We start from the raw sequence: 18,676 nt of genomic DNA, 5'->3' as shown, positions 1-18,676 counted from the left end.
AAACTCAAGGCTATCCTGGAGCTTGAGCACAGCTCTACTTATGGTTTTTTGATGGTTAATTGGAGATAAGAATCTCAGGAACTTAACTGCCCAGGCTGGCTTCAAACCCTATCCTCAGATCTCAGCTTTCTGAGAAGCTAGGATTATAAGCATGAACCACCAGTGCCCAACTGAATATACATCTTTGAAAGTTATTTACAGGCACACACAAAAAGTATTTACAGCTATTTCTAGAGTTTATTGAAAATTGTCTTAGAAAAATTAATGGTTCCAACTGACCTTTAAGCTGGGCACTGGTGGCTCACACCTGTATTCCAAGCTATTCAGTGGGCTGACATCTAAGGATCACAATTCAAGGCCAGCTGGGGCTAAAGTCTGTGGGACTCTACTTATAGTTAACCAGCAAAAACCCAGAAGTAGAGTCATGTCTCAAGTGCTAACCTTAAAACAAAAAAGCCAAGCAAGGGGCTGGGAAGGTGGCTCAGTGGTAGAGTGCTTGCCTTGCATGCATGAGGCCCTGGGTTCGATTACTCAGCACCACATAAGCAAAAAGAAAAAAGCCGGAAGTGGCGTTGTGGCTCAAGTGGTAGAGCGCTAGCCTTGAGCTGAAGAGCTGAGGGACAGTGCCCAGGCCCAGCGTTCAGGCCTCACGACTGGACCCCCAAAAAAATAAAAGCCAAGCAAGAGCCTGAGGCCCTGAGTTTAAGCACCAGTCCTGGTACAAAACAAAACAAGCAAACAAAAAAACAGAAAAATGCTATCTGAACTTTAATTTTTCTCCTTGTGTTTTTTTTATTTTTCCTTTGGTGGAAGAGACTTAGAGATTGGACCAAGGGCCTTGTGCTTGCTATGGGCAAGTACTTTAGGATTAGAGCTGTACCACCAGCTCTTCACTTTCAAGATTCTGTTATCTTCTAGGCCATTTTATTTAAATATTATTATTTCTAGACTTTCTGTAGGGAAAAAAAATATATAAACTGTTCCATTCCTAAATTACATTCTATGATAAAAATCTTATTTTTCTGTTGTCTTTAATCTCTAGGGATTATATTACCTGCACAGTAAAGGAAAAATGCACAGAGATATAAAGGTATACATTATATTTCTAACCTAATAACCCACCCTTCATTTTTAAATAAGCAGATTATTCAACAAACTTGTTTTGAATATTCTACTTCATAAATTTGTGTCAGATGTATAGCAGCTTACCCAGAGTTCAGGCCCCATGATTTGGGGGGGGGGGGAGGGATATAGTCAGTGGATTCATGTTATAGTCACTAGCAGATACAGGTTAGGCCCCATAGCTTCCTTCTAGTAGCTAAGCTTCAGATAGTAAGCTTTAAGTTATTTGACCTTGAGCTGGGAAGGTGGCTCAGCGGTAGAGTGCTTGCCTAGCATGCACGAGGCCCTGGGTTTGATTCCTCAGTACCAAAGAAAAGAAAAGGCTGGAAGTGGCACTGTGGCTCAAGTGGTAGAGTGCTAGCCTTGAACCGAAGAGCTTAGGGACAGCACCCAAGCCTAGAGTTCAAGCCCCATGACCGACAAAAAAAAAAAAAAAAAACTTTGACATTTTCTTATGGTCTTTCAACTGATAGAAGAGAGCAAGTGCCCGGATCATGCTGGAGTTAGCACAGTGCATGCTTCTAGAGGTGCTGTCATCGCTCCAATCTAGATTCTCTTCATTTCATTTTTTAATGCCTGTTCATCCTTCTCCTTTTGTTTCTCAAGCTTTCTTTAGTATGACATTTCTTAGCCATTTTTGGAATTAGGACAAATCATGTCACTCTTTTGAGTATCTGGAGAATGTCATAGACTTTCTTCTCAGAAAATTCCCTTATTTACTCATGCTCTCAAGTTCTTGAAATTTCAGTGGACTCAGATTTTATTATATTTAATAAACTAAGAAAGCTCTATGTTATTGCTGCTGAGGTAATTTGGAAGAACTGATATTTGTCAGAAGTGAAGTTTGGCATGCATTTTAAGTAGTATTGGCATGCATTCCAATTAGTAATGGCATGTGTTTCAAGTTCATATTGGTTTTAGAACAATATGCATAAAATACAAACACATATATAGAGATTAGAATAAAAGCAAGTATGTAAAATTCAAAAGTATAAGACTATTTTAGAGAATGTAAAATCTGTATTAGAACAAAGAAGAGGAGGAGGAGAGTATGAAATTAAATTAATAGGTGATGAGATTGTCTAGGCAGTTTGGTCTTCTTTTGTCAGAGTTTGAGTAAATTCTAACCAGCTGTCTCTACTCGGCCTCCACCACCATGCCTCTGTGGACTTCTGGACTTCTCCTGGACTTGTGTAGTAGCCATCAAAACTCTCACTTTTAAAGTTAGGTGTTGTCACTTTCCTGCCATCTCACCATGTCCTCATTTTGGAGTCCAGATGCTTTCACAGTGCCCTCTAATGATCTGGCCCTTCATTTCTCTGACCTCATCTTACACTGCAGTCTACTCCGTTTTACTCATTCTGGCCTTGAGTCCTTGTGTTTACAGTTCATTCTTCCTGGAATGTTCTTGTAGATAAGTTAAAAGCCCTGCTGTAGTCTCCTATCTCTTCTTTTTCTCCCTTTACTCATTATTCTGTAGAGCTACAGAGTATCAGGGGTGTAATCAGCTTCACTGACTTGGAGTCAGGAAATCTCTTCTTCATTCCCCCCTCTCCCTTTCATCTTCTGTTGTTTCTTCTTACTATTGATTAGAGATATGTGGGACGAATTTTCTCCCTAAGCCTATACTTTATTATTAACAGCACCTTAGATTAAAGAACCTACCTACTTTGACTTAACTCATTTAAAGGTGCAGAAAAGGAGGAGAGAAAATCCTGTAATACCATTAGTTTAAGATGGAATAGTCATTATTATCTTTGAAGTCAGGTCAAGAAGCAAAAGTGGTTAAAATGCTACCAAGTCATGTAAATGAGTGACATTTTAATACTGTGTGCCTTTGGCTAGTTGAATTATCCTAAACTTATTAGGATAGATACCTTCCATAATTATGCTAGCACAGGTTCAGTGATTGTGAATTCCTAGCGAGAGAGGGTTTCTTGGGTTTCTTATTTTGTTCTTATTTAAACAGGAAATTGCAACCAAGTTTAAAGTGTAATTTAAGCCACTGAAAATAGCATGGTAAAGTAGCATTTTAGTGTTGTGATGATGTATAGGCATTGAGGAAGTATAAGATGAAAACTGAATGTCACTTTATGTTAGCATTTATACTACGTTAATAGCAGCTTTTCTAAAGACAGAATGTTATATAAGAATAGTCAAGTTGGCTGAAAGTATGGACATTAAGTTTCCTTTGAATATAGTAATTAGACATTTCAATTGCACACTTTATTTTTAAGTATTTCTATGTCTAAATAAATGTGTTTGATATTATATGTCCTATCTAGTATAATGTCTTTCTGTTTAACTAAAATATTCTCACTTTGAAGGGAGCTAACATTCTATTAACGGATAATGGCCATGTAAAATTGGGTAAGTAAATTTGAATTCTACCACATGCACCAATGTAATTCTTAAACATAGTTTATACTTATTGTTTGGGGCCTTTTGTTTGCTTTTAGGAGTAGATTTGCACTCCAAAGATAGTATTGATGGGTTTTTAGATGGGATTCTCAAGGTCTAATATATTTTGCCTCTCTGCTTGATTCCTCTTAAGCAGTAATAAAATCTGTCCTTCATATGAGACAGCTTTATTGCAAAAATACTGTGACATAATATCATTTGGGCACTCTTTCATTTTTAATTTCAAGAATGGGACTTCTAGTTAGAGATATGTACAAGTTGATGACAAAAAAACACAGAAATTTTAAAAACCAGTGCCTCAAATTTATTAAATTTTACATTGTTTACTTCAGCTTTAAAAACAAACACATAACTAGGTGCCAATGGCTCACACCTGTAGTCCTAGCTACTAGGAGGCTGAGATCTGAGGATCATGGTTCAAAGCCAGCCCAGGCAGGAAATAATAAACCACCAATAAACCTCCAATAAACCACCAGAAAACCGGAAGTGGCTCTGTGGCTCAAGCGGTAAAGTGCTCGCCTTGAGCTAAAGAGTACAGGGACAGCGCCCAAGCCCAGAGTTCAACCCCCATGATTTACCAAAAGTAAAAAATAAAATAAAATAAAAACACAATATTATAAAAGAATGTAATTTAAATGCTGAATGTTGCTTTATTTTAAACAATAACTTTATTTCATTTTATTACTTTTTGGTTCAAGTTAGGAATTAAAGTTCTAAATTATGACTTAATTCGAAAGCTAAAACAGGAAAAATGTTCAGTATAGTGACTTTATATGTTTATATTATTATTTGTGTTGTGGTGTGTGTGTGTGCATGTGTGCGTGCGCGCGCCACTGGTACTAGGACTTGAACACAAGGCCTAGCATTCTCACTAGGCTTTTTCCCCTCAAGGCTGGTGCTCTACTTGAGCCATACCTCTAGTCAGCATTTTGCTGGGTATTTGGAGCTAAGAGTCTTGCAGATTTGTCTGCTTGTATTGGCTCCAAGCTTCTCGGATCTCAGCCTCCTGAGTAGCTAGGATTATGGCTAGTCTGACTCAATATAGTCATTTTATCATATAGGTATTAAAGGGTAACAAATATGTGAGTTAGGACAAATATGAACTAAATCATACTGAATTTCATAAGTCAAAATACACTATTTGTAGTTTAATGAGGTCTGGAGATGTTGGCTCAGTAGTTAGAACCCTTGATTAGCATGTTCACGACCCTGAATTCAATCCCCAGCTCCACCAAAAATAAAATAAAAATAAAACTATAAAGTGAATCTGATTAAAAATATTTAATATGTTATATAGCATAATTAACATATAATAGAGTCTTTGTAAGTGACTTGTAAATATGAGAAAAATAGAGAAGATAAGGTCTGTTCATTTAATCTAATTTTTGATGACTTAATGAACAATTTATATCAGCCAGATCTGAGTATTGAGTTTCAGAGCCAGCCAGGGTAAAAAGGTCTATGAGACTCTTGTTTCCAATAAACTACTCAGCAAAAGCCAGAAGTGGCACTGTGGTTCAAGTGGTAGAGCACTAGCCTTAAGCAAAAAAGGGTACAGTGCCTAGGTATTGAGTTCAAGCCCCAGGGCTTGCACCAAAATAAATAAATAAAATAAAAATTAGAAATATTACTCTGCCTTTCTCAAGAGAGATTTGGGAATAGGGAAGTACATATTGGAGTTTTGTTCTGCATGGATGGTTGTAAACATATGACCTGAAATTAAATGAACCTTAAGATAAATGAAAAAAATTACTGACATTTACCCTTTGTTATTTGGTTCATATGGGACTCTATTTGGCTGTAATAGACACTGACTGCTTTGTAGTATTTTAACACTAGTCCATCAAAGTTAAAAATTTTAGTGTAGTGTTGGAAAATATCTCTTATCTGTAAAATTAACTTATAATTTTTCACTTTCAATAAACAATTTTATTTTCTTTCATTTTATATTTCTAAATGTTTTACTTTTTTTTTTTAAAAAAATAGCTGATTTTGGAGTATCTGCACAGATAACAGCTACAATTGCCAAGCGGAAGTCTTTCATTGGTACACCATATTGGTAATTATATTTTAATTGGTTTTTAATCTTTTTGTTTTATTATTATTGGATATAGTATTTCTAAAGCTATAAACTAAAAAGGTTATTAACAAGTAATTTAAGTATATATACTTGTGTATAGAATTACTTGACCAAAAAATAATCCTGTCATAACTTTTTATCAGACAGAAAAACCCCTAGGGATTGAAGGTGTTTTCAGGAGCCTTCTAGTTTTGCTGGAAAATCCATACTTACATATATTTTCCAAGATGTTTTTATGCGTATCTTTCTCCACTTCTATATGCTAACATTGCTCTATTCACAGTATCCCTTTGCTCAGAACAGTTTGTGAGACTGACTACAATCCAAGCTTAAATAGGGAGTTCTTGGCATTTGAAGTCTTGTATAGTGAGGCCTCTGTCCACTTAAGCTTGTTTCTAGTAGTCATCCACAGACCTTTCTTTCTTGCCGAGTAATTTGTCTTCTAGGGAATCTTTGACCATCAAATAAACGCTCTTCTGTTCATTTGTTTGTTTACTCAGTTATTCTTGGTCTTATTTTTCTTTTTTGTTTACTGTGTACCAGTTAAAATACTAAGCACTGTGACTAGTGGTGGACAGGTGCACAACTGTTTCAGTTCATTTCATTAAGTAGACTTATGAATAGTAGGTAAAGGTTTTAGCTCTCATTCATCTTCCAGTCATCTTATTACAATGTACTTGCTGATTCAATTAATACTCATGTATTGTCATTATCAATAATATCAATATATTAATATTAGTTAATTGATATATTAATAATATATACTCAATATTTTCTCTTGAATTATTTTCCTCAGTTAATACTTTTTAATTTGCTTAGTTTCTTTTTTTTGGTCAGTCTTGGGCTTGAACTCTGGGCCTGAGCATTGTCCCTCAAGGCTAACGCTCTACCGTTTGAGCCACAGCACCACTTCTGCTTATATAGTACTGAGGAATCAAACCCAGGGCCTTCATGCATGCAAGCCAAGGACGCTACCACTGAGCCACCTTCCCAGCCCTTTAGTTTTTTTGCTTAGTTTTTTTTAATGCCAAGATAACACTTTTCATACTTTTCCATATTTTCTAATTCTGTATGATATCTCTATAAAATTTGCTGTACCATGGAGCCTGTCAAACTGTCAGTCCTGAGTTTTGATGACTTGGTCAGTTGGTTGGTTTCACTGTGGATGGTTGAGTTTTTTGTTGTCATCATTGTTGTTGTTGTTGTGTTCATGAAATAATTCTTTCCAGTCCTGTTGTTTTGCATAGCTTTGCCCTGGAGTGCTTTACCTTGGTGATTTCTTTGATTCTAAGTCTTCCTCTTTTCTTATGAATGAAACATATTTTAATATCTTTATGGTAAAAGGTACATGGAAGTAAATTTTTTGAGACTTTGCATTTTTGAGGCTTTGCATTTCTGACTTCACTCTTGATTAATCATTTGAGTAGATATCAAATTCTAGGTTAGAATTTTTTAAAGTGTTTTGCTAGTGGGTCTTTTTCTTCAGTACCAGTGAGAAGTATGATAGCATCATGATGCATTCCTTTAAATGTGGCCTTCTTCCAGCATGGTGCCAGTGTAGCATAATGATGCACTTCAAGAAATTTTTTTTCTTTGTTCTTTTTTTTTGGGGGGGGGGTCCAGTCGTGGGCCTGAACTCTGGGCCTGGGCGCTGTCCCTCAGCTCTTTACCTCAAGGCTAGCGCTGTACCACTTGAGCCACAGCGCCACTTCCAGCTTTTTTTTCCCTGTTTATGTGGTGCTGAGGAATTGAACCCAGGGCCTCATGCATGCAAGGCAAGCACTCTACCACTGAGCCACCTTCCCAGCCCCTTCAAGAAAAATTTTTGAGATACTCTTTGGTAGGCAGATTTTCTACCATATATACCATTTCCCTGACCCTTTTTGCTTTTATTATTTTTGGAATAGGGTCTTGAGTTTATGCCCACAGTGACTTGGACCATCCTCTTTTGTCATGGGTACACCACCACCATTATAGATGGGAGCCACCATACCTGACAAGCATTGTGTTTTTTAATCCAAGGACTTATGTCTTTCATCTCTGGGGCATACTCCTGAATTGTTTATTTGGTCTTATTTTTCTTTTTTGTTTGTACTTTTTTACCCCCCTGGAACTCATTAGTTTTGTCTCTGACCACTTGAACGAATTTTATTCTTTCATTTTTTGTTGTTGTTGTTGTTATAAAGGTGATGTACAGAGTGGTTACAATTACAAAAGTCAACTAAAGAGTACATTTCTTTTTGGATAGTGTCACTCCTCCTTCCTTCATTTCCTCCCAGTTTTTCCCTCCTGTCCCCATCCACAAGTTGTGTAGTTCATTTTCAACATAGTATCTAGAGAGTACCACTGCTGCATTTGTTCACTGTTTGTCCCTCCATTTCTGTACTTCTCTTTTCCCTCCCAAAGACAAACAAACAAGACAAAAAGAAAAGGAAATGAAAACAACCACAAAGAAAAAACTCATTTCCATTTCCTGGAGTCCATTTCAATAAACATTTTATATGATCATATGCACATAGGCATTGCACCTTTATGTTCGTCTCTTAAGAGTTTCTCCTTTGATCTCACTGTGTGTGAATGAATACCCAGAGTCGTGTATAATTTATTATGTCCCAGTGAATTTTAGATCTAGCTTCCACATATGAGAAAAACCATGTGCCATTTGTCTTCTGAGTTTGGCTTAGCTCACTTAACATGATTTGTTTTAGGTCCATCCATTTCCCTGCAATTGACCTATTGTCCTTTTTTTTCTTACAAATCTTCATTTATTTTGGAGCATTAAAATGGAATAAGCCAAGTAAATATTTTGCATGTATCTAAATTAAGTGGGACGTATTATATTGGTCTCTTTTTAACTTGGAATTGACCTATTATTCTTTCTAATGGTTTTGTAAAATTTCATTGTGTATAGGTACCACATTCTTTGGATCCACTTATCTTTGAAGGACATCTGGGTTGTTTCCATATCTTGGCCATTATGAGTAGTGAGGCAGTGAGCCTGGATGTGCAGATGTCTTTATCATATCCTAGTTCATGATGTTCTGGGTAGATGCCCAGGAGTGGTATGGCTGGGTCATAAGGAAGATCTATGATTAGTTTTTTTGAGGAACCTCCAGACTCTCTGTCCAAAATTATTGTACTAGTTTACATTCCCACCAACAGTGTAATAGGATTCCTTTTTTCCCCATGTCCCCGCCAGCATTTGTTGGTATTCAAACTCACAGTGTTGGCCAGTCTAACAGAGATGAGTTGGAATCTCAGAGCTGTGTTGATTTGCATTTCTTTTATGGCCAGGGATGTTGAGCATTTAATCATGTATTTCTTTGCCGTTCTTCCCTCTTAAGAAGTCTCTCTTTGCTGGGACTCCGTGGCTCACACGGGCTCAGGAGGCTGAGATCTGAGGATCGCCATTCAAAGCCAGCCGGGGAAGCAAAGTCTGTGAGATTCTTTTTTTTTTTTTGGGAGGGGGGTGGTCTGGTCGTGGGGCCTGAACTCTGGGCCTGGGCGCTGTCTCTCAGCTCTTCAGCTGTACCACTTGAGTCACAGTGCCACTTTCGGCTTTTTTTTTTTTTTTTTTTGCTTATGTGGTGCTGAGGAATCGAACCCAGGCTTTAGGCATGCAAGGCAAGCGCTCTACCACTGAGCCACCTTCCCAGCCCGTCTGTGAGACTCTTTATCACCAGTGAACCAACAGAAAACTGTTGGCTCAAGTGCTCCTTGTGCTGAACGGCGCAGGGACAGCACTCAGGCCCAGAGTTCAAGCCCCATGACCAACCAAAAAAAAAAGTCTCTCTTTGCCCAAATAGTGATTGGTTTATTAAATGTAGGAAGTGTTAGTTTCTTGAGATCCTTGTATATTTTGGATATTAGGTCTTTGTCAGAAGTGTTGGTGGTAAAGAACTTCTCACAGTCTGTTGGTTGTTTTTCTATCCTTTTTAGTTTTAGTAATCCCATTTGTCAAGTCTCTCTCCTGCTATGCCCCTGGGACTCCTCAAAAAGTTTCTGCCTCTGCTTATGACTTGTAGTGTTTCTCCTACTCCTTGGAGTAGTTTCAAAGTTTTAGGTCTGAGGTTGAGGTTTTTGATTAACTTACAGCTGATTATTAGTGCATAGTGGTAAAGAGGTATACACTTTTAGTTGTCTGCATGTGGACGTCCAGCTTTCCAAACAACCAGTTATTGAAGAGGCTATCTTTTTGCTGCCATATATCTTTGGCCCCCTTATCAAATATCAGATAACTATAAGTACATGGTTTTATTTCCAGGTGTTCTAGCCTGTTCCATTGATCTTAGGTCTAGTTTTGTGCCAATACTAAGTCTCACTTTTTAAAAGTGATTTTTTTTGTTTTACTTTTTATAAGAGTTTCTTGGCTTTTTATACTTTCATGAGGTGGTTTCTCTCAAAAAATTGGTAATCCTCGTATTTTAGTTCACTTTGAAGAACAAAGCATTATAAGTTAACTTAAGAGCCCGACCCAGGGCTGGGAAGGTAGCTCAGAGGTAGAGTGCTTGCCTTGCATGCATGAGGCCCTGGGTTCAATTCCTCAGTACCACATAAGCAGAAAAGCCTGGAAATGGCGCTGTGGTGCAAATGGTAGAGGGCTAGCCTTGAGCTGAAGAGCAGAGGGGATAGCCCGGGCCCCACAACCAACCAACCAAAAAAAAAAAAAAAAGAGCCCAACCCCAGCTACTTGGGAGTCTAAGGTAGAAGGATCACCTGAGTATTAGAGATTAAGCTAAGCTGGGGCAACATCATAAGACTGTCTCCAGAGAAATCCACCACCACCAACAAAAAAACCCACAGCTAATTTGTAGCTCTTAGTCCAGGAGAGGTAAAGCATAAGCCTGGTGGTTAGTGTTCCAGAAGTAAGCAGTTGAAAGAAGTTGGTCTGCTACACACACATCTACCAAGTCATGTCTTCTTCCTCCACCCACTGTTCTCCTTTATTCTTGGTATGCTCAAGTCCAAAGCCTCTCTTATTTGGCATGGGGAGGGTTATCTTGTGGGAATGGGGAAGGAATAATTCTTGGGGCTCAGTGGAGAACTGTTGGCAGTTTTATACTTTCAAATACTTATTTCTTTTTACACTTATCCTTAGTTCAGCTTTTATTCCTTTTTTAGGCTAACTGGCTGAACTTTTAGAGATTATTTGGGGCTAACTGGCTTGTTAGCTGTTCTTTTCTTCTTTACCTTCAGTTTGACCTTTCTTGTGTCATTTTGTTATTTTGAGAGGAGTAAGGACCTGAAGAGCTGTTATTATTTTGATGAACTCTTTGTCTCTGTAGTTTGATTGTGGACCTCTTGAAGAAGGAACTCTCTCAGTGAATCACTGGAGCCTAACTTGATTCTGTATACATTCTCAGTAAATGTTGATAGGACTCCACCTCGAGCCCCAGAGATTAAAAACTTACCTGTTTTACAGAAGTGTGGGAAATACCTTGAGAATATGTAAAATTGTAAGTTAGGTAAAGTTAGTTATGAGAACACTCACACTTTAGATCCCTACTTAGAAGTACCATGTTTTTCCCATCTAAATGTAAAGATACACAATTTTTTTTTATCAAACGTGATCTAAATGTAAAGACATACAATTTCTTATCAAAAGTAATTTTAAGGTCTGGGATAATGCTGACATAGTAGAACATTTGCATAGCAAGATTGAGGTCCTAAATTCAATTCCCAGGAGTGTTTTATAAAGTCAGGTTTAATGAGGCACAATTTAATGAGGTATTAATTTTTTAGATACACACAGATTTCCATCATCCAAAAACATTTCATTTTAATCTTGTATTAGTAAATTATCACTTCCATCTTTACATCTGATACTGCTGATGTGATTCTGTTTTCTACAGGTTTGCCTTTTTTTCCAAATGTGTCACCCAAAGAGAATCACATTGTCTAGCCTTCCATACTATGTTGCAGTTGTTACATTCTTTTCTGATTTGCTAGGACTTTTTGGTTTGTCTTTAGAAACTGTAACAAGCTTTTTTAAAAAAATGAATTCATTGTTTTTACTACAACTTATTCTTTATCTTTGTAATAAATCAGATTATGTACTTACAATAGCAAATATACACATGAAATATATGCAAAGAAGGGCCCAGTGACTGTGAGCCTCATGACACAACATAACCAGCAGCAAAGGAGGTACACCAGCCAAACTATCTCTGTGTTTTCCACAGGGGTGGAGAGCATCAGCTGATGTGGTATTTTTGGAAGGACTGGTTCATTCAGAGCTACCACCTATATGCATTGGCCCTCTGCTAGGGCATTTTTACCAGCTAGATGGAATCTAATTCTCAGTAACAGAATAACCAACACACTTAATTTCACTTGGTACAGTTTGAATTTTTATGGAAGATTCTTGATTTTTAACACCAAATGTTTTGAAAGTTAAGAGAGGTTTTATTTAAATTGTATTTTTAACTTGCCTGAGCTAGCTTTGCTGAAGGCATACTAGGAAGATGAAGGAATGTTTATAAGGACACTGTGTAAATTGTTTTTTCAAACTAGAAGAGTTGTAATATTTATCTCCAATAGTTGTTTCCAAAATTATGGTTTAGAATTTGAACATGTATTTATGTATTTGGAAAGTAATCATAAAAATCAAAGTATAATTAGAATAAGACTATAGTGAACTTTAAAAGAAGTAAAAAAATGACTGAATTTAGGTAACTTTATTCTGAATAAATACATTTTTATAAACTAGACCCTAATTTTCTTTCTTTTTCATCATTATAAAACTGGAAAACATCAAAAAAGTTTATAATAAATAAAAATACTAATTGTGATAATCATTGGTGCCCCAAAGGATAGTTTCAGTGAAGATAGAATAATGGCTAGATACTAGTTTCTTAATATAAGGAGATATAGAGCAAATACATATGCATGTGTGTATGTATGTATATATGCATTAGATTATTATAAAAGATGTTTCTTTGCATAATTTCTCATTAAGAGGGATAGAGAAATGAACAGATTTGGGTGTTTGTTCTCATACTTGTATAAGTTTATGGACAGTGAAGTAGCAACGGTATCACCAGTAGAGTCTTGAGAGAGAGGGAGGGTTGTCTAAGATTTAAAGAACTTGGAAAAAGTGGACCTTTTAAATACTACGCATTTATTTTTCAGAAACCAAGGCCTAAATAGACCTTAATTTTCGATGGCAGCAGTTCCATGTGCCTCAGTGGGAGTAGGAAGGAAAGGACACTAAATGGAAGTTAATTTCTGGACTGTTTCCTCAGGATGGCTCCAGAAGTCGCGGCTGTAGAGAGGAAAGGGGGATATAATCAGCTCTGTGACCTCTGGGCGGTAGGCATCACAGCCATAGAACTTGCCGAGCTTCAGCCTCCTATGTTTGACCTACACCCAATGAGGTCAGTGTGTCCAAATTGGAAGAAGAATCCTGTGCTGAAGCTACAGCTTCTTTTCTTCTTAGTGTTATTTATTATGTCATGCGCAAGTAATTCACTTAGTCTTACTTTACCTGAATTGGAAATCATTATATGGTTCATAATATTATTAAAAATAAATATTAATTTTTTCTGATGTGCTGTTTCATTGATTTTTTTTCAGAGCATTATTTCTAATGACAAAAAGCAATTTTCAGCCTCCTAAATTAAAAGATAAAATTAAGTGGTAAGTATTTTTATGTTACTAACCTCCGTAGCAAAATGAACAAAAAAGGAAATGTAGAAGTCTAATTTCCAAAATTTCTTAGGTCAAATAGTTTTCATCATTTTGTGAAAATGGCACTTACCAAAAATCCCAAAAAAAGACCTACTGCTGAGAAGTTGCTACAGGTATTATTTTTGCCCTATTTTGCCTATATTTGCCCTATTTTCAAAAGATATTGTTTAGTCAAATTTTAAATAAGTGTTCTGTATTTTTTTTGTAGCACCCTTTTGTCACACAGCCCTTGACACGTTCTTTGGCAATAGAGCTGTTGGATAAAGTAAATAATCCAGATCATTCCACTTACCATGATTTTGATGATGATGATCCTGAGGTAAGAATTGTTTTTACCAACTAGCATGTATATTTCCATGTGTGTGTCTCTGTGTCTCTGTGTTTGTGTACACGTTTGAGAGAGGTATATACACAGAATGAATCAATTTTTGAATTTCTGGATTTTTAAGTAATAATAATAATAAAAACCATTGGGTGAATAATTCTTTGTCCTGTGATTTCATGTGCTAGATTTTTCTTTTTGACTACTTATAGATAAGCATTGTCTGACATGGAAAAGGCAGAGTCATTTTAATCCACTTTTGCAATTACCATAGTTTCAAAAAAGTTATTTTTGGATGAAGAAGAAAATAAAGAGAAAGCACTTAAACAAGCTGTTAGCATACACTCCACTTAATTTTTTTTCTTGAAATACTCTTTGTACCATGCTTCATATTGCTTAGTAAGGGTATGATTCACCTTGTTGGTGACTGACACATTAATGGTCTTGTGTAGAAATAAAAACAAACTAATCTATTTCTTTGAATAAAATAACCCGAATATAACAAAAACACTGGCATTAAAAACAGCTTCACTTTGTCGGCATATGTAACATTCCTAGCCCAAGAAATGATTGTGATTCCTAAGGTAAACTCAATATATGTGACATGGCAGGATTCTTTTACTGAATCTGTAAGAAAAGCAGATGGTCTTGGTCTCTACCGGGAGGTACTGGGAATGGTATGAATTTCAAAGAGGGTATGATGGAATGAAGCCATCCAGTGGTTTAGATGTTCAGATTGTCCTTTGTCAAAGAAGAATGTTTTGTCAAGTCAGCATTCTTCCAGCTAGATATCTTTATACAAGTCTTATGTAGAAGGCCTAAGAAAAAGGTTTGGAAGCCGACTATTGTTAACTCAGGTCTATAATCCTAGCTACTCAGAAGGCTCACATCTGAGAATCATAGTTTAAAGCCAGCAGGTGCAGGAAAGTCCTTTGAGACTCTTTTCTCCAATTAACAACCAAGAACCCAGATGTGGATCTGTGGCTCAAGTGGTAGAGCGCTAGCTTCGAGCAAAAAAGCTCAGAGTAGTGCCCAGGCAATGAGTTCAAGACAGGGGACAAAGATATAAACTATTCTTGATCTTACACTAGGTGGAATTTTGTGTTTTATTACTTTACTTTTGTTTTTAAAAATCTAGTTCTAAAAATCCTTGTACAGGCAATCTTTGGTGCGTCCAGTAGAAAACTGCTATAAAAATGACATGGTGGGATAACACCCAGAACCAGAAAACAAAAACTAAATTCCATTATTGTCACACATAAATATATATAGAGTTGGAAAAAATAGACTAATAGCTATATAGTACATAGATAACTACAGTCAGTGAGAATTAACATGTTTCATTTCTTTGTTTTAAAAATGTTATTAGTCGGTTATGGTGACTTACACCTGTAATCCTAGCTACTTGAGATACCAAAATCAAGAGAACCAGCTGCAGAAAAAGGTGTCTTCTCAAGCACTAAAAAAGTAGGCACAATACAGCTATTCAGGAAGCATAGAATAGGTTGATCTCTGTCTAGGTCTGCTTGGGCATAAATGTGAGACCCTATTAGAAAAACAAAAATTTTTAAATCCACTAGTTGGTTGAGAATGGGGTATTTTGCAAAACTGAACTGTGATTCTTCATATTTCCACTTTGCAAGTAGCTGGCCACCACACTAACCATAATTAGGACGTTTAAATGAAATTGTTAAAAATATTTTGAGGGGTTTTTTTTTGAACTATCAGCAGTTAGCTTTTTTAAAAGTTCAAAATATGTAAAGGACATTTTTAAATTTTTTCATATTTTTCTAAATTCCTGCAATTTTAAGGGATTTTTTTATTGATTTTGGTAAAAGTATATGTGCCTGGTTATATGTGCTTGAAAAAGGTGAGATCCAAAGAATAAATTTGATAGAAGTAAGTACATGTTTAGATTTCCTTTGTCTTAGATTATTACCCAGAATTGAAGTTGGTAGACTTTTTTTTCTTAAAATGCCATACAAAACTATGGTTGACATTTTAGACCACATAGTCTCTGTGACAGTTATAAACTATCTTGTAGAGTAGAGTAACCATAGGTGGTTCATGATGGTTTTTGAGTATTAGCACAATAAAACTTGGTTTATGAAAACAATTGCAGTGGAAATTGGCCATAGGTCATAGTTTGTCAGTTCTTGACAGAGGAAAAACCAATTGCTTTTTATCCCTTCTAGCAGGACTTCTTAACTTGAGCACTGTTGACATTTGAGCCAGACAATCCTTTGTTGTAGGTAACCACCCTATATCTCTGTTCCAATTAGATGATGGTAGTCTTCTTCAATCTCTTGTGACAACCAAAAATGTCCCTAGCTATTTCTTCATGGCTCTTCAGCTAAAATTCCTCTGGGGAAAACCCATGGTCTTATCTTAACTAGTGTTTATTATATTATCTGTATCTTCATTTGGTTCAACGTTTGTATTCTCATCTAGTTCTCATTGTAACTGCATATGTTAATGGCCTGCGGGGAGGAGGGAGTAAGTGTGTTTTTATTAACATATATTAATTCTACAAAAGGTTTTTATTGTCAAATTTCCATACATACATATAATGTGCTTTGATCACATTCACGCCCTGTTACTCTTTCTTATCCCCCCTAATGAAAGGATGTTACTGATATTTGTGTTATTTGATGATATAGCAATCATAAAACTCTTGAAATAAAATCACTTGAAAAAAAATGAAATAGTTTATAAAGACAGGTTTTATGTTTTTTCAAGAAGTATTCTCAAGACTGTTTTTGAAAATCATGGGAACCATGCATCACTGAATAGGTTTCTTTAAATATAATTTATTAGAATGATTCTTATCACTTTTCTCAGTGCTATTTATTAGTGTACTTATAAACTCATCATAGTAGGTTTCTGTGACTATATAACATTTACTAAGAATAATGAGAATGCTCATGTTTAGAAATTAAAGCTCCAATTTTTTAGAATATCTATATGGACTTTGTCAAATTAAATAATAGTAATCTGTGTCCTTCTACAGGTCTGTCTTTTCAAGTTCAGATGAGCAATTTCAGAAATGATTCTGTTTATATGAAATAACATTTTAGAAAAGTTAAATGAAATCTTTCATCATTGGAAAACACACTTTTTATCATTATTGTAGATTGTTTTTAATGTACTACTGTCTATTTTAATTTCAAGTGGGCATTCGTTCATTATCCTGATCATATTTAACAGAATCTTGTCACGTCCTTTTTCCCATACATGAAACAAATCATTTTAAACATGAATTTTTTTTGAAAAGGAGTGGGGACAAAACCCACTTCCTGTTATAACCATCTTAAACAGTACATGTAAAAAGAAAATCCCTTCTGTTCTAATAGGAAAATAATGCAGCTATAGTCTTTTTTTTTCCTTTTCACTTGGAGTGTTTGTTACACTTTCAGAAGCTTTCCTTAAGCTGCACTTGTTAGTTCATTCATTTTTCTGAAATCAGTACTCTTGACATCTAACACATGACCTACCCAGAATATAAGTTTTCTAGCCTCCTTTGCTATCACTTTTGGCTAGTTAGATTCTGTAATAATTGCAAGGTATGAAACTCCTGTACAGATTAAAGGAAAAGGATTCATACTGGCTTATTTTCTGCTTATGGAAATTAAAGAGCATCTAAACCTCAGAGAAACTGATGGGATGAGAAGCAACATTTTAATGAAAAAAAAAAAAGACTTCTGAAAAGTAAAATCTGTAAGTTCCTACAAATATAAGTTACAAGGCTTTTCAACATCTCACTTATATCAGCATTCAAATTATGAGGAAACTTGAAGCAAACCATTATTTCTTCATAGTTGAAATTACTATTGTGGTTACCTTTTTAAAATGTTTGGAAGCCAGCTACTTAGGAGACTGAATTCAGGAAGATTACAGAACAAGGCTAGCCTAGACAAAAAGTTTTCAAGACCTTATCTCAAATTATAGAAAGCTGGACACAACAGCTACACGGGAAGGGTAAATAGAGCAACATAGGACAAGCAAAATGCTTAAACTTTGCCAGGCACCAATGTAATTCTAACTAGTTGGGAAGTTGAGATCCTGAGGGTCATGGTTTAAGGCAGTCAGGCAGAAAAGTTCTCAAGACCCCTTTTCCACTGATAGCTGTATACATTGGCATGTGCCCATTATTCTAGCTGCTAGGAGACTGAAATCAAACTTAGAGTTTCAGTCCAGCCTGCACAGTGAGATTCCATCTTACCAAATGAAACGGAGTGTAATGGCACATGCCTGTGATCCAGCTACAACAGGAAACCCCAAAAAAGTGGATTGCAGCGCAAGTGCATACCCAGACAGGATTGAAACTATATCTCAAAAGTAACCAATGCAAAAGAGGATTGGGAGTGCTAAGAGTGCCTGCATTCAAACCTCAGTACTCTCACCATCCTCCCCCCAAAAAGTACTAAGTTGCAATATTTTGTTCTGATTGTTACAAAATGAAGTGTTTTTCATGTTTGAGTGATTTTGTAGAGAAAGCTATGACTTTAAACATATAATTAGTGTTTTTCTTCTAGCCCCTTGTTGCTGTACCACATAGAATTCACTCTACAAGTAGAAATGTGAGAGAAGAAAAAACACGCTCAGAGATTAACTGTAAGTATATATTATACATAGTTCATAATTTATGATGGAAAATAAGATGTCATTTAGTTATAATTATTTTCTTCCAGATAATTTTTCTTAGTAAACATTTTAAATGTAAAGATAAATAAACACAGAATTTTATTTTGTTTATTCCTTTAAAATTTTTGATAGCAAATGTGTGAAGTTATAGCACTGTTTAGAATGAAAAGCAAAATCTCTAAAATCTCTATGAATATGTATTTAAGTCATCTAGGGAGCTCATTAAAATTTAGTAGCTTGTGAGTCAGTAGATCTTAAATAATGTCTAAGGAGATGGTAGGAAAAAATTGGACAATGGACATTTACAGATAGGAATTTTTGAGATTCTTCAAAGCATAAACAGTGTTACAGACTGTAATAATCAACTGTTCAAACAGTTGTTGGAAGCTGGATAATAG

The 18,676-nt window shown here is 35.9% G+C and overlaps 1 protein-coding gene across 10 annotated transcripts in view; it reads left to right on the top strand.

Moving 5' to 3' along the window:
* Map4k3 (mitogen-activated protein kinase kinase kinase kinase 3) overlaps positions 1–18,676 on the top strand; it is a 149,142-nt gene that overhangs the window by 74,657 nt on the left and 55,809 nt on the right. For all 10 annotated transcript variants that reach the window (XR_011372508.1, XM_070025428.1, XM_070025436.1 and 7 more), the window contains exons 6-13: positions 1,043–1,090; positions 3,450–3,492; positions 5,530–5,602; positions 12,868–12,999; positions 13,199–13,261; positions 13,344–13,425; positions 13,521–13,631; positions 18,170–18,248. Coding sequence is in view for 9 of the 10 variants with exons in the window: in XM_070025428.1 (XP_069881529.1) it covers positions 1,043–1,090; positions 3,450–3,492; positions 5,530–5,602; positions 12,868–12,999; positions 13,199–13,261; positions 13,344–13,425; positions 13,521–13,631; positions 18,170–18,248 (631 nt within the window). In the remaining variant the exon portion in view is untranslated. The remainder of the gene's footprint in view (positions 1–1,042; positions 1,091–3,449; positions 3,493–5,529; positions 5,603–12,867; positions 13,000–13,198; positions 13,262–13,343; positions 13,426–13,520; positions 13,632–18,169; positions 18,249–18,676) is intronic.

Source organism: Dipodomys merriami, unplaced genomic scaffold, assembly GCF_024711535.1.
Source record: "Dipodomys merriami isolate MVZ:Mamm:240054 unplaced genomic scaffold, mDipMer1.0.p SCAF_17, whole genome shotgun sequence".
Taxonomy (NCBI): domain Eukaryota; kingdom Metazoa; phylum Chordata; class Mammalia; order Rodentia; family Heteromyidae; genus Dipodomys; species Dipodomys merriami.
Note: the sequence above shows the minus strand (reverse complement) of the source record. Positions and strands in the feature narration are given on the sequence as shown.